Source organism: Oncorhynchus clarkii, chromosome 11 (assembly GCF_045791955.1).
Source record: "Oncorhynchus clarkii lewisi isolate Uvic-CL-2024 chromosome 11, UVic_Ocla_1.0, whole genome shotgun sequence".
Taxonomy (NCBI): Eukaryota; Metazoa; Chordata; class Actinopteri; order Salmoniformes; family Salmonidae; genus Oncorhynchus; species Oncorhynchus clarkii.
This window is the reverse complement of record NC_092157.1, coordinates 16,861,050-16,875,094: the sequence shown is the minus strand read 5'-3', so window position 1 is coordinate 16,875,094 and position 14,045 is coordinate 16,861,050. Positions and strand designations below refer to the sequence as shown.

The 14,045-nt window shown below is 43.5% G+C and overlaps 1 protein-coding gene across 3 annotated transcripts in view; it reads right to left on the bottom strand.

The window, feature by feature from the left end:
- Nucleotides 1-1,160: 1,160 nt before the first annotated feature.
- The window catches only part of LOC139420295 (phospholipase D1-like), a 28,885-nt gene continuing 16,000 nt past the window's right edge, over nucleotides 1,161-14,045 (bottom strand). For 2 of the 3 annotated variants that reach the window (XM_071170216.1, XM_071170215.1), the window contains exons 16-26: nucleotides 10,800-10,931; nucleotides 10,599-10,717; nucleotides 10,322-10,435; nucleotides 10,120-10,230; nucleotides 9,945-10,033; nucleotides 8,140-8,253; nucleotides 7,714-7,763; nucleotides 5,897-6,031; nucleotides 2,827-2,980; nucleotides 2,573-2,690; nucleotides 1,161-2,415 (exon numbers count right to left, since the gene is read on the bottom strand). In XM_071170216.1, the coding sequence (XP_071026317.1) occupies nucleotides 2,191-2,415; nucleotides 2,573-2,690; nucleotides 2,827-2,980; nucleotides 5,897-6,031; nucleotides 7,714-7,763; nucleotides 8,140-8,253; nucleotides 9,945-10,033; nucleotides 10,120-10,230; nucleotides 10,322-10,435; nucleotides 10,599-10,717; nucleotides 10,800-10,931 (1,361 nt within the window). In that variant the 3' untranslated portion in view covers nucleotides 1,161-2,190. Of the gene's footprint in view, nucleotides 2,416-2,572; nucleotides 2,691-2,826; nucleotides 2,981-5,892; nucleotides 6,032-7,713; nucleotides 7,764-8,139; nucleotides 8,254-9,944; nucleotides 10,034-10,119; nucleotides 10,231-10,321; nucleotides 10,436-10,598; nucleotides 10,718-10,799; nucleotides 10,932-14,045 lie in introns of those variants that run through there. The other variant, XR_011635492.1, reaches the window with a different exon arrangement.

Sequence of the window (14,045 nt, the reverse complement as noted above, 5' to 3'; positions counted from 1 at the left end):
CGTAGAAAAGTGCTTATTGAAATTCTCAATTATAGTGGATTTATCGGTGGTGACAATGTTTCCTAGCCTCAGTGCTGTGGGCAGCTGGGAGGAGGTGATCTTATTCTCCATGGACTTTACAGTGTCCCAGAACGTTTTGAGTTTGTGTTTCAGGATGCAAATTTCTGTTTGAAAAAGATAGCCTTTACTTTCCTAACTTCCCTGAAAAGTTGCATATCACGGGGGCTATTCGATGCTAATGCAGTACGCCACAGGATGTTTTTGTGCTGATAATAAAGGCTTTATCAGGTTAAGTTGAATTGTTAGCCCCTGTGAAAACAGACAGGGCTCCTCATTGCAATGTTTTGCCTCTGGCCAGGTCATCATCATTGGGCTCCCGAGTGGCCCAGCGGTCTAAGGCACTGCATCTCAGTGCCGGAAGCGTCACTACAGACCTTGGTTCGATCCCATGCTGTATCACACCCGGCCGTGATCGGAAGTCCCACAATTGGCCGAGCGTTGTCCGGGTTAAGAGAAGGTTTGGCCGGGGCAGGCAGTCGTTGTCCGGGTTAAGAGAAGGTTTGGCCGGGGCAGGCAGTCGTTGTAAAATAATAATTTGTTCTTAACTGACTTGCCCAGTGAAATAGAGGTTACATAAATGAAAATTGTCTCAGACTAATTTGGTTGTATTATAAATAAGACACACCAGGACACTGAGAAAAAAACTGAAATGTTTAATAGTTAATATTCATTTCATCAACGCACAAATAATTAAATCTGTGAATTATCAGTATTTGGGTTTTCCTACAAGACACAATCAGTCTGTGCAAAAAGTGCAATTTCTAGAAACAGGCTAAGGTAGAGTGAAAGAGAAATGTCCTAAAGAGGAACAACGACAGGACAGAGAAAATAAATGAGAAGGAACAGAGAGAAAAGGACAGTGACAGAGAAAGGGGGACAGAGGACAGAGCATCGTTGATACATTCTGATATGAGACCGTTGGGACTTCCTCCCATGGAGACCTCTTATCTCTGACAGAACTGTTACAGTCAGTAAAGTAAGAAGATAACTTCATTTTGGTATAATGACCACAGTCCAGCCATTTACTAGGAAGCAAATGGTAAGCATATCAGTTAGCTACCAGGGTTGGGCTCAATTCAAAGTAAACTACAAATCAATTATCGGAAAAAAATAGCATTTATTTTCAAGGACTTCTCAAACTGAAAAGAAGCAGCTATTTATTTCAATTTTATTTTTAATACAAAATCACTTCCTGAACTGACTGTCTTCAATTAGAATTAAGACCAACCTTGCTACTGTAGCTACATGCCGGGTGTAGCTAACAATGGACTGACTCTAGCTAGCATGCTAATGATTGCATGGACTGGTAGCTAACATGACAAGTTACCAGCAACACACAGCAGACTGACTTGTTTTCATGCTAATTGATACGTGCAGTGACTAGCTAGCATGCTAACAGCTATGTGCAGCATCATACAACATTCCAAGATGGAATACAATGTCCCTTTGTGTTTTGCTATTGTAGGGTGTCTATCCCTCTAGAGACCTAAAGGCACACTAGTAGAAACAGTGATCCTTAAGGTCATAGTCTGAAATCCACAGAATGAATATGAGGAATGTAAGAGAAGGCATACTGCATTAACATTACCGTATCAATAATTGGCACTTGTGTTGAGTTCATGTGATTTCATTTTGGTGTTAAGGGCAGGGCTTTAAGATTTCACCTGCACACTGTGACTGCAAGGGCACAGAGTTCTCTCTCACCCCCCCCCTCCCTTTCTAACAGTCTCTGATATCACACTCTCCTTTTTTTCTCCCTCGTCTTTTTTTTGTCTTACATTATTCTAAGGCCTTAGTATGTTTTCATAGAAACATCACGCAGAGGAGTCTGAGCTGCGTTCTCCAGCCCTCACGGCGATCCATCGTGTTAGTAAACAGTACAGAACAGTTACAGAGCAGTCCGTTACATTCCCTTAAACTACACAGACAGGTATGTGTAAGGTCAAACAGTTAATCACTCCATTGTCCTCTCCTCCTCCTTTGTTATCTTCTTTTTAATGTTAACGTGAAGGTGCTGTCTGCTTTTCAGACACACACTCCAGAGTGGAATGACCTCATCACTCCAGACACTGGTAGAGTTCTCTGGTATAGAATGTGGAGTGTGTGTGTGTAAAGTCTCTGGTCTCAGTCTCAGGTCCAAACCTCCATGGGGACCATGGACTCCTTGGAGCCGATGGGAGGAAGTAGATTCTGCTCAGATAGGAAGTAGAGCGGAAATTGGACCAGGAAGCCACGGATCTTCTTCAGCTCCTCATGAGCGCGTGCAGAATCCTCCCTCTCCAACCCCGGCTTGGCCAGATAGCCTTCCAGTTCCAGAATGTTCCTGACATCACTGGAGGGAAGGCACCGGAACACCTGGGGGGAAAGAGGGAGAAGTTCAACTCTGTACTCTCTGTGATAGCAAAGCATAGTAGCATTATGACATAATACTGACGGGGTTGGTTCTCATGTTGCATGTTAGTGTTTGTGTACCTTCTGGTAGATGGAGTGTTTTTGTGTGTCTGTTAGCTACCTTCTGATAGATAGTGGCGTTGCGAGCACAGGTGGTCATCCAAATCTCCTTGTAGAAGTGATCACTGAGAGGGTCAGACACGTCTATAGACAGATCAGTATGGGCCCCTAGGATAGTCCTGATGGAAGGCGGGAGAGAGGGGTGGAGGGAGTGATGGGAGAGAGAAGGGAAAAAGTCTCAGTATTAAAGAGAAGAGTTGATTCCTCGTGAGGTCGTAAGTCAAAGCACTTGAAGGCTCACACACAGACACACACCTGAAACACTCTAGACGTAGTGCCAGTGCATAGCGACCAGCCTGGTACTCCTGTCCATCCATCACCGCGGTAACGGTCTCCGAGTCTTCGACGATCACCGCCACCTCGCTGTCACGCTTCCCCAACATGCTGCGGTCGTTGATGTTGGCCGAACCTACAACACACACAGAGGAAGTGTTAGGTGTGTGTGTGTCTGTCATTAGGACTTTCTCAAGCTCTTTGGCGATGAGTTGGTGGATGGATGGATGGATGCAGTAATAACACTGACCAGCAGATGGTAATGTAAAGCTTAGGTTACAGACGTACATTAATCCAAACTTGCACACAGAAATCAAATACAATTTTATTGGTCACATACAGTTGAAGTCAGAAGTTTACATACACCTTAGCCAAATACATTTAAACTCAGTTTTTCACAATTCCTGACATTTAATCAGAGTAAAAATTCCCTGTCTTAGGTCTGTTAGGATCACCACTTTATTTTAGTTCTGCCCATAAATGTTGTCATGACTCTCTTGATCAGGTCAGGTTACAGGAGACCCCAACCCTACAGATTATCTCTCAACCACAAGAGGAGAGAGCTGTGGGTCTGAAGACATGGGGGGGGTTATGGCCACACGCCCCTTGTAAATCTCAGGCCACAGACAAATTCCTTTGTCCTGTCACTATGGAGAACCAACCTCAGAACATTAAACATGAAATAAAGAGACTTTGGAACACTGGTTTCCGTCAGCCACAATGCTGGTCATGACGATAGATGGAATATGAAAATATTTGTCATTTTTGTTCTGTTATTAAAAAGGTTAATAGATGACGTTATTACGAAAACATTGGAATGTGAAGGGTTTTCCTAATATATTTTTGATGTTTACACATTGTACGTTGTATGGAAAATATCCAAATCAAAGAGAATGTTTTGGGGAAGATGAAATGTTAAGTTAGTTGTCTAAAATGGGATTTGAGAAGTCGAACCACCTAGCCTCCATCTCCCATCGAATCGTGGTATCTAAAGGGTTTCATTCCTATGCTGTGAGCTCTGAGCTACAGAGCTGCCTGTCCTCAGAAGACCCCTTCCAGAGAAAGGGGTGAGGTAACAGACTCCTAAGCCACAAAGGACACGAATACCGGGAGGACGAGCAACGAGGCGTGCAGGAGCAGTGCGGAACGGTCCACACAGAGAATCCCTGGAGATCATCACCACAGTAATTACATGATTATATATTCTGACCCATGAGGGCGGCGGTTTGAGGCAAGGCTACGGTTAGAATAGCATAGCTGACAAATTCACCCAAATGTATATTTCTCGTGTACTTTTTCTCTCTCTTTTGAAATTCCCATTGTGGGTAACACGCGCCATAGTGTGTTGGCCCGTTATACTAAGTTCTAATCAATAGCCTATAATGTGTTTTGTCTATGTGTATCTTTTGTCATCATTTTAGCTTTTTAGTAAATAAATATTCAATTAAAATTGGTGTGGCACGAATTCATTAGTGGGACCCGGGTCCGTGAAGATGCAAGGGCTATACGACGTTCAGATTATGAAACTAATAGAGGCAACTGGTTAATTAGCGGCTGTTGTAAAATCGATATTCTAATATTCTTTGAGTTAATTTGGGAAATAGAAACTCAATAAAAACTAGTTTTCCCATGGTGCCCCAGGTTAATTAGTTAATAATTGCTTGATTCAGTTTGTCACTGCTCCAATACAATACAATACAACGTCACGACAATGTTCTATAGGATGGAGGTCAGGGCTTTGTGATGGCCACTCCAATATCTTGACTTTATTGTCATTAAGCAATTTTGCCACAACTTTGGAAGTATGCTTGGGGACATTGTCCATTTGGAAGACCCATTTGCGACCAAGCTTTAACTTCTTGACTGATGCCCTGAGATGTTGTTTCAATATATCCACATACTTTTACTTCCTCATGATGCCATCTATTTTGTGAAGTGCACCAGTCCCTCCTGCAGCAAAGCACCCCCACAACATGATGCTGCCACCCCCGTGCTTCACGGTTGGGATGGTGTTCTTCGGCTTGCAAGCATCCCCCTTTTCATCCAAACATAACGATGGTCATTATGGCCAAACAGTTCTATTTTTGTTTCATCAGACCAGAGGATATTTCTCCAAAAAGTACAATCTTTGTCCCCATGTGCAGTTACAAACCGTATTCTGGCTTTTTTAATGGCGGTTTTGGAGCAGTGGCTTCTTCCTTGCTGAGCGGCCTTTCAGGTTATGTCAATATAGGACTCATTTTTACTGTGGATGTAGATACTTTTGTACCTGTTTCCTCCAGCATCTTCACAAGGCCCTTTGCTGTTGTTCTGGGATTGATTTGCACTTTTCACACCAAAGTACGTTGATCTCTAGTAGACAGAACGCGTCTCCTTCCTGAGCGGTATGACGGCTGCGTGATCCCATGGTGTTTATTCTTCCGTACTATTGTTTGTACAGATGAACCTGGTACCTTCAGGTGTTTGGAAATTGCTCCCAAGGATGAACCAGACTTGTGGAGGTCTACAATTTTTTTCTGAGGTCTTGGCTGATTTAAATTTTAAAAACCCCATGATGTCAAGCAAAGAGGCACTGAGTTTGAAGGTAGGCCTTGAAATACATCCACAGGTACACCTCCAATTGACTCAAATGATGTCAATTAGCCTATCAGGAGTTTCTAAAGCCATGACATCATTTTCTGGAATTTTCCAAGCTGTTTAAAGGCACAGTCAACTTAGTGTATGTAAACTTCTGACCCACTAGAATTGTGATACAGTGAATTCTAAGTGAAATAATCTGTCTGTAAACAATTGTTGGAAAAATTACTTGTGTCATGCACAAAGTAGATGTCTTAACCGACTTGCCAAAACTATATAGTTTGTTAACAAGAAATGTGTGGAGTGGTTGAAAAACTAGTTTTAATGACTCCAAGATAAGTGTTTGTAAACTTCCAACTTCAACTGTATTTTGCAGATATTATGCAAGTGTAGCGAAATGCTTATGTTTCTAGCTCCAACAGTGCAATAATACCTAACAATACAAAACAATACACACAAATCCAAACCTACCCACCTATGATGACGGTGTTGTCATCTGCGATGAGCATCTTGCTGTGGACGTAGACGAGCTCTGTGACCAGGCGTCCCTCCAGTTCAGCATGGGTCCTCAGACCACAGAACGAGATGTAGTTCATCCACTGCTCGTCCACTGAAACACACACAACCATTACACTGAAACACACACACACAACCAGTCCACTGAAACACACACACACAACCAGTCCACTGAAACACACACACACAACCAGTCCACTGAAACACACACACACAACCAGTCCACTGAAACACACACACACAACCAGTCCACTGAAACACACACACAGAACCAGTCCACTGAAACACACACACAGAACCAGTCCACTGAAACACACACAGAACCAGTCCACTGAAACACACACAGAACCAGTCCACTGAAACACACACACAACCAGTCCAATAAAACACACACACAACCAGTCCACTGAAACACACACACAACCAGTCCACTGAAACACACACACAACCAGTCCACTGAAACACACACACAGAACCAGTCCACTGAAACACACACACAGAACCAGTCCACTGAAACACACACACAGAACCAGTCCACTGAAACACACACACAGAACCAGTCCACTGAAACACACACACAACCAGTCCACTGAAACACACACAGAACCAGTCCACTGAAACACACACACAACCAGTCCAATAAAACACACACACAACCAGTCCACTGAAACACACACACAACCAGTCCACTGAAACACACACACAACCAGTCCACTGAAACACACACACAGAACCAGTCCACTGAAACACACACACAGAACCAGTCCACTGAAACACACACACAGAACCAGTCCACTGAAACACACACACAGAACCAGTCCACTGAAACACACACACAACCAGTCCACTGAAACACACACACAACCAGTCCACTGAAACACACACACAACCAGTCCAATGAAACACACACACAACCAGTCCACTGAAACACACACACAACCAGTCCAATAAAACACACACACAACCAGTCCAATGAAACACACACACAACCAGTCCACTGAAACACACACACAACCAGTCCACTGAAACACACACACAACCAGTCCACTGAAACACACACACAACCAGGCCACTGAAACACACACAGAACCAGTACAATGAAACACGCACAGAACCAGTCCACAAACACGCACACAGAACCAGTCCACTGAAACACACACAGAACCAGTCCAATGAAACACACACAGAACCATAAATAAAAGCAGAACCAGGAACCATAAGGAGACAGTCTAATGTTAATCAAAGAGTAGGTCTGTGTTCTGCTAGGTGCGTGTTCTATTATTATTATTTTTGAAATGTAACCTTTATTTAACTAGGCAAGTCAGTTAAGAACAAATTCTTATTTACAATGGCAGCCTACCCTGTCCAAACCCAGACGACGCTGGTCCAATTGTGCACCGCCCTATGGGACTCCCAATCACGGCCAGGTGTGATAAAGCCTGGATTCGAACCAGGGACTGTAAAGGCCTCTTGCACTGAGATGGTGTGTGTTAAACTATGATTGGCTGTTTGTACTGGTCAGTATGACGCCACTCTGGTGAAGAGGGTAGCCTAACTGTGTAATGTGGAAACTGGCATGAACTTCCCGTCACCCTTGTGTGCACACACACACACACACACACACACACACACACACACACACACACACACACACACACACACACACACACACACACACACACACACACACACACACACACACACACACACACACACACACACACACACACACACACACACACACACACACACACACACACACACACACACACTTACTTTCTCTCTTCAGCTGAGATATGATGGAACAATCTCCTCTGTTCATGGTTCTACAGAGGGTGAGAGAATGTTAACTCCAGTACCTGCCACTTCTAGATTGATGAGTCACAGGAACAGGGAGGGATGTGTAGACAGCCTAGCCAGTGTGTGATGTAGTGTTTCCACAAGGATTATATTTGACCCATAAAGTCCATCTCCATGGGTGGAGTACACACACAGACACTTTACTGCTGTGGTTGTAAAGTAATGGCAGGTCTTCTCAGTGTCTACTGTGTGTAAACAGAGGTAGATATAAACCCTTTAACTGGCCTCCCAAGTGCCATCCCAAGCCTCCTCTGGCCACAGCCTTCTGAATCCCCTTATATTACAGCAGAGATACATTACACAGACAGACATGTCTAATTTGATGGCGTGCCGCTCACACACCTGTAGTTGTAGTGCATGACAGCCTGAATGGCACTGCCTCCTCCGGTGTTGATGTCTCCTTCAAAGCCGGGCAACAAGGGGGTCACTACGTACACTCTGAACTTCTTACCCTCCCTAAAAGGACACACACACAGTTTATTTCCCCCCCGGAGAAAGATGTGACCTTAAACAGTGGGAACATCCTCATGAAAGCTGCTGTTGCCAAACCTAACAGTTGCCATGTGGAGCTGGTTATTCTCAATGAGTGTGTTTCTACTGTATGTGTCATATCGTGTGTGTGTGTACATATGTGTGTGTACAGTACCAGTCAAAAGTTTGGACACACCAACTCATTCAAGGGTTTTTCTTTATTTTGACTATTTTCTACATAATAGTGAAGACATCAAAACTATGAAATAACACGTGTAGTAACCAGAAAAAACAACAAATCAAAGTATATTTGATATTTGAGATTCTTCAAAGTAGCCACCCTTTTCACTGATGACAGCTTTGCACACACTTGGCATTCTCTCAACCAGCTTCATGAGGTAGTCACCTGGAATGCATTTCAATTAACAGGTGTGCCTTCTTAAAAGTTAATTTGTGGAATTTCTTTCTTTCTTAATACGTTTGAGCCAATCAGTTGTGTTGTGACAAGGTAGTGGTGGTATACAGAATATAACCATATTTGGTAAAAGACCAAGTCCATATTATGGCAAGAACAGCTCGAAACAAGCAAAGAGAAACAACAGTATCATTACTTTAAGGCCTGAAGGTCAGTCAATACCCAAAATTTCAAGAACTTTGAAAGTTTCTTCAAGTCCAGTCACAAAAACCATCAAGCACTATGATGAAACTGGCTCTCATGAGGACCGCCACAGGAATGGAAGACCCAGAGTTACCTCTGCTGCAGAGGATAAGTTCATTAGAGTTACCAGCCTCAGAAATTGCAGCCCAAATAAATGCTTCACAGAGTTCACGTAACAAACACATCTCAACAATCAACTGTTCAGAGGAGACTGCGTGAATCAGGCCTTCATGGTCGATTTGCTGCACAGAAACCACTAGTAAAGGACACAAATAATAAGAAGAGACTTGCTTGGGCCAAGAAACACAAGAAACGGACATTAGACCGGTGGAAATCTGTCCTTTGGTCTGATGGGTCCAAATCTGAGATTTTTGGTTCCAACCACCGTATCTTTGTGAGACGCAGAGTAGGTGAACGGATGATGTGTGGTTCCCACCGTGAAGCAAGGAGGAGGTGGTGTGATGGTGCTTTGCTTAGAATTCAAGGCACACTTAACCAGCATGGCTACCACAGCATTATGCAGGGGTAGGCCATCTCATGTTGTTTGCGCTTAGTGACAGCACAACGACCCAACACACATCCAGGCTGTGTAAGGGCTATTTGACAAAGGAGGAGAGCGATGGAGTGCTGCATCAGATGACCTGGCCTCCACAATCAACCGACCTCAACACAATTGAGATGGTTTGGTATGTTGGACCGCAGAGTGAAGGAAAAGCAGCCAACAAGTGCTCAGCATATGTGGGAACTCCTTAAAAAAAAGCATTCCAGGTGAAGCTAGAGAGCCAAGAGTGTGCAAAGCTGTCATCAAGGCAAAGGGTGGCTACTTTGAAGAACCTCAAATATATTTTGATTGGTTTAACAGTTTTTTGGTTACTACATGATTCCATATGTGTTTTGTCATAGTTTTGATGTCTTCACTATTATTCTACAATGTAGAAATTTTGAGGAGGTGTGTCGAAACTTTTGACTGGTACTGCACATGTGTGCATGTTTGTGTGTGGGGAGAGGGGCAGGTTACTTGTATGCTTGGATGATGCGTTCAGCGATGGCGTCTCCTATCTTGTTGAAGACATGTCTGTTATCAGTACAGCTGATGAAGAACTGGTTCTGAGAAACAGCAGGACATAGAAGCATGTTACACTACATAACGCCTATGTAGTGTTATGTAATGTACTGTATATGTACAACAGTACCTCTATGTAGATGTAGTGTTGGCTGTTCTTAATAGCGTGGACGTAGGCGTTGTGGATGGATTCTTCATGGTACTTTATACCAGCTGACCAGTCGGATGCTGAGCGCAGGATCTGACAGTGGACACAGACAGGAAGAGAGTGGAAATGTGCAGTTGGATATTCAAGCCATAAAACTTGTGTGTGTAGGATGGTGTGTGTTTACCTGTACTTTTGCAGGGATGCAGTTGGGGACCTGGTATCTGATCTCTCCTGCGGTAGTGTGAGACTTGGGCAGGAGGTACGGGTAGGAGAGAGAACGATACTTCGGCTTCATTATCTAGAGCCAGATAGAGAGACAGACAAAGAGGAAGTAAAAGGGGGGATGCAAGACAGAGAGAGAAATGATCAATTACCAAAATGCTGTTCTTGTACAGAAATTGTGAAGGAGACAGACATGTTACCTCTGACTCTTATTGACATCACTGTGACCTGTGTCTGACCTTGCAGAAGTTCCAGCGCTGGATGAAGTGTCTGGCCACATCCCTGGCAGCCTTCCCATGAACCACAGAGGCGATGTCATGCCACGGCATCCTGGGATGGGTGTGTCTGTCAATGAAGTCTGGCGAGACGGGATACAGTGATGTACAGGTAGGTGTGTGTTTATGACCAGGTTCAAGTGTGTGTTCAGGTGATGTGCTTACCGTCAAAGGGCTTGTCCAGTTGGATCCAGTCTTTGTATACGAAGTTGCAGTAGTCTTTCCCATGCCAGAACCTTGTATCTCCAACCAACTCTCCTACTCCTCCTATTCCTGTTTGCATGCTACGCACCGTCTCTAAAGGCCAGACACATAGAAGTTAAACATCAAGCGTATAGGGCCAGGAGGTTTTCCTGACTCTGATCTGACCAGGAAAAATGTTTCCCTGCAACTCCCAAAACCAGCAGCAGGGGGCAGTGGAAATCAGAAGGGGAAAGGGAAAGGGGGATACCTAGTCAGTTGTTCAACTGAATGCCTTCAACAGGTACCCTAGTGGTTAGAGCGTTGGGCCAGTAACCGAAAGGTTGGTGGATCGAATACCTGACCTGACAAGGTAAACATCTGTTGTTCTGCCCCTGAGCAAGGCAGTTAACCCACTTTTCCAGGGGCGACAAAGACGTAAGGCGTCCCCCAGCACCTCTCTGATTCAGAGGGATTGGGTTAAATGCGGAAGACACATTTCAGTTGAAATCAGAAGAGACTGAAAGAGAGAGAGGTTGGTTACTATAAGTAGTTAGTTTCAAGGTTTAAATTAGTTTTATAAGGATTTGTTTCCTCAATGCATTAAACAAACAGTGGACAGAAAGACAGTTGAGTCAAAATAGTCCCCGGACGGACGGACGGACGCACGCACACAGAGAGAGAGTGAACACACCCCACACCCAGACACACACACACACAGAGAGAGAGAGAGAGAGCACACCCCACACCCAGACAGCCATGACACAGAGTCACAGTCCATCCTGTTTCAGACAGATATGTCAGCTCATTTACCAGCAGCAGCGGTCTTGTCTGAGTCTAGCTACACAGTTGAGTACTATTGTGCCCAGATGAACAACATTCACAGTAGTAAAAACATAGTGATCTGAGAAAAACATCTGAACATTCCCAGGCATAACCACAACCAGAAGTTGTGTGTGTGCAAGCTGCAGTAAGCTGCCATTTTAAGGGATAATATGTATGGGTGGGTCTTTGCCTCCTCCACATTCCTTGAAATTCTTCCGCCATAAAAACACACTGCAGAGGGCCTAGTCTGCAACATGGGGGATGCTTATTGACCTTGTACAAACAAAGTCTTGACATGAGCACAGACACTCATGCCACGCCACACGGTGCAGAAAGACCTGGGGCCTCATTTATAAATATTGCCACACAAAATATGCCCCAAAACATGCGTGCACCAGTTCACGCAAAAGTCGGCCTTTATATAAACTGAAATTTATGTTAGAATGTGCTTATTATCCTCCCGGAAATTTCAGACCATGTGTACGCACAGTTTCTAATAGTTCAAGTATTGCATTGCAAATAGGCAACAGTAGACTAGCCTTGTGCAGGAATATATGTCACGACTTCCGCCGAAGTCGGCTCCTCTCCTTGTTCAGGTGGCGTTCAGCGGTCGACGTCACCGGCTTTCTAGCCATCGCCGCTCCATTTTCCATGTATCCATTTGTTTTGTCTTGTTCCCTGCACACCTGGTATTCATTCCCCAATCACACTACATGTATTTATTACTCTGTTGCCCCTCATGTTCTTGTGTGAGATTGTTTTGTGTTACGTGTCTATTTTGATGCGCTATACTGGTATGAGTTTATTCCGAGTTTTATTTCACGAGATATGTTTATTTGTTTGTACATATTATTGTGACTGTTTGCGCGTTTGCACTTTTGCCAATTGGCTGGAGGTTTGGACACAGTGGCGTCCGTCTGTTGGTTTCTCCTGCCTAAATAAAGTGTGTGCCTGTTCACACCTCTCTGCTCTCCTGCACCTGACTCCGCTCTCAGTACGCACATCATTGACAATATATGACAGTCTTATTTAGAACAAAAAAAACAAGTAGCTAAATATAATAAGATGCACTCATTTGCCATTAGTTAGAAGAGCAAAAATCTACTTATTTTTATCTTTGCATTCTAAAATCATTTGAAATAATCATCTATTGTTTATTTAATTTCCACAATCATTGCAGACTAAAACCTTGTCTGACTGGGATGTTTTTATACTCGCTACATCTGAAATAGCCTATAGGCCTACAACAAGGTAGGATAGGCTACCATTCTTCCCATCTCTCTTAATTGGACCCACTTCACAGTAGTAAATAAACAGATAGGCTTTGTAAGTATTTTGCTCTATGGTCCACCTTTCCCATTGACGTTTGTAGACTATGTCTGAATATTGTAGCCTAATGTAACATTTATTGAGTAAATAATATTTAAATTTTAAACATAATAGTCTACATAATACATAGATATATACATACCATAGCAGAATAAATTCCTCACCTTTTCTGGCATGAGTTCATATTCCTGAAGTAGCCATGCAATAACTTAACATGCGCATCTCTCATTATGCCTAATAGACAGGCTATTGTACTTTCAGGTTATTGCTCTCTGCATCCGAATGGGAGCACGTTTTATAACATAGAGCTTAACAGGTGAACAGACAGTTGATATTTAGCATTGAAGTGTGTTAACTACCACTGTAGGTAGGCCCACTGTAGTTGACTTTTTTTTTTTTTCCTGAGTAGACAATGTTTCAGAATTCGCCGGCAGTGCAGCATATTTAGGTTCGGGAAAAGGTCAAATGCAAAACATTAGTGAATTAAACCGATCTGTTTACAGGTCCACAACAATGTTCAATAGTTTGTCTTCCAGACACGGTCAGATACAGCAAATGTCACCGCGAAAGAAAACATTCTGCCAAAATCTCCAAAGACATTGATCAAGTTCGCCATTGCTTTTTCCTTTAGATACGGTCTTGGCCTAATTACAATAATTACAAAGTATACAGCAAATAAGGGCGTTGTCACCATAATAGATGAATGATGAGGGTTTTCAGGCGGAGTTATAATGCTTGTTTATACACGCAGTTTCTGCAGGTCTGATTTATAATGGGAAACTTGCCTATTTATGGCAAGCATGCGCCAAGTTGATCAATCTCAATATTTTGGTGCATGCTCAGTCTACACATATTTCATATAAAATTTACACAACGGTTATAAATGAGGCCCCTGAGATATTTGCACTCTTTCAGAGAGACACACGTGATGAACACTGCAAAGCACACTGGGTGATGAGTTTAGCAGCGGGACAGTTGAAGCCCCGATCCCACAGCGCATCTTCCAATCAGAGACTCACTCACCAGCCTGTGCCAACCCAATGGGAGGGGCCAGTCTCAGCTCCACCCCTCTAGTAA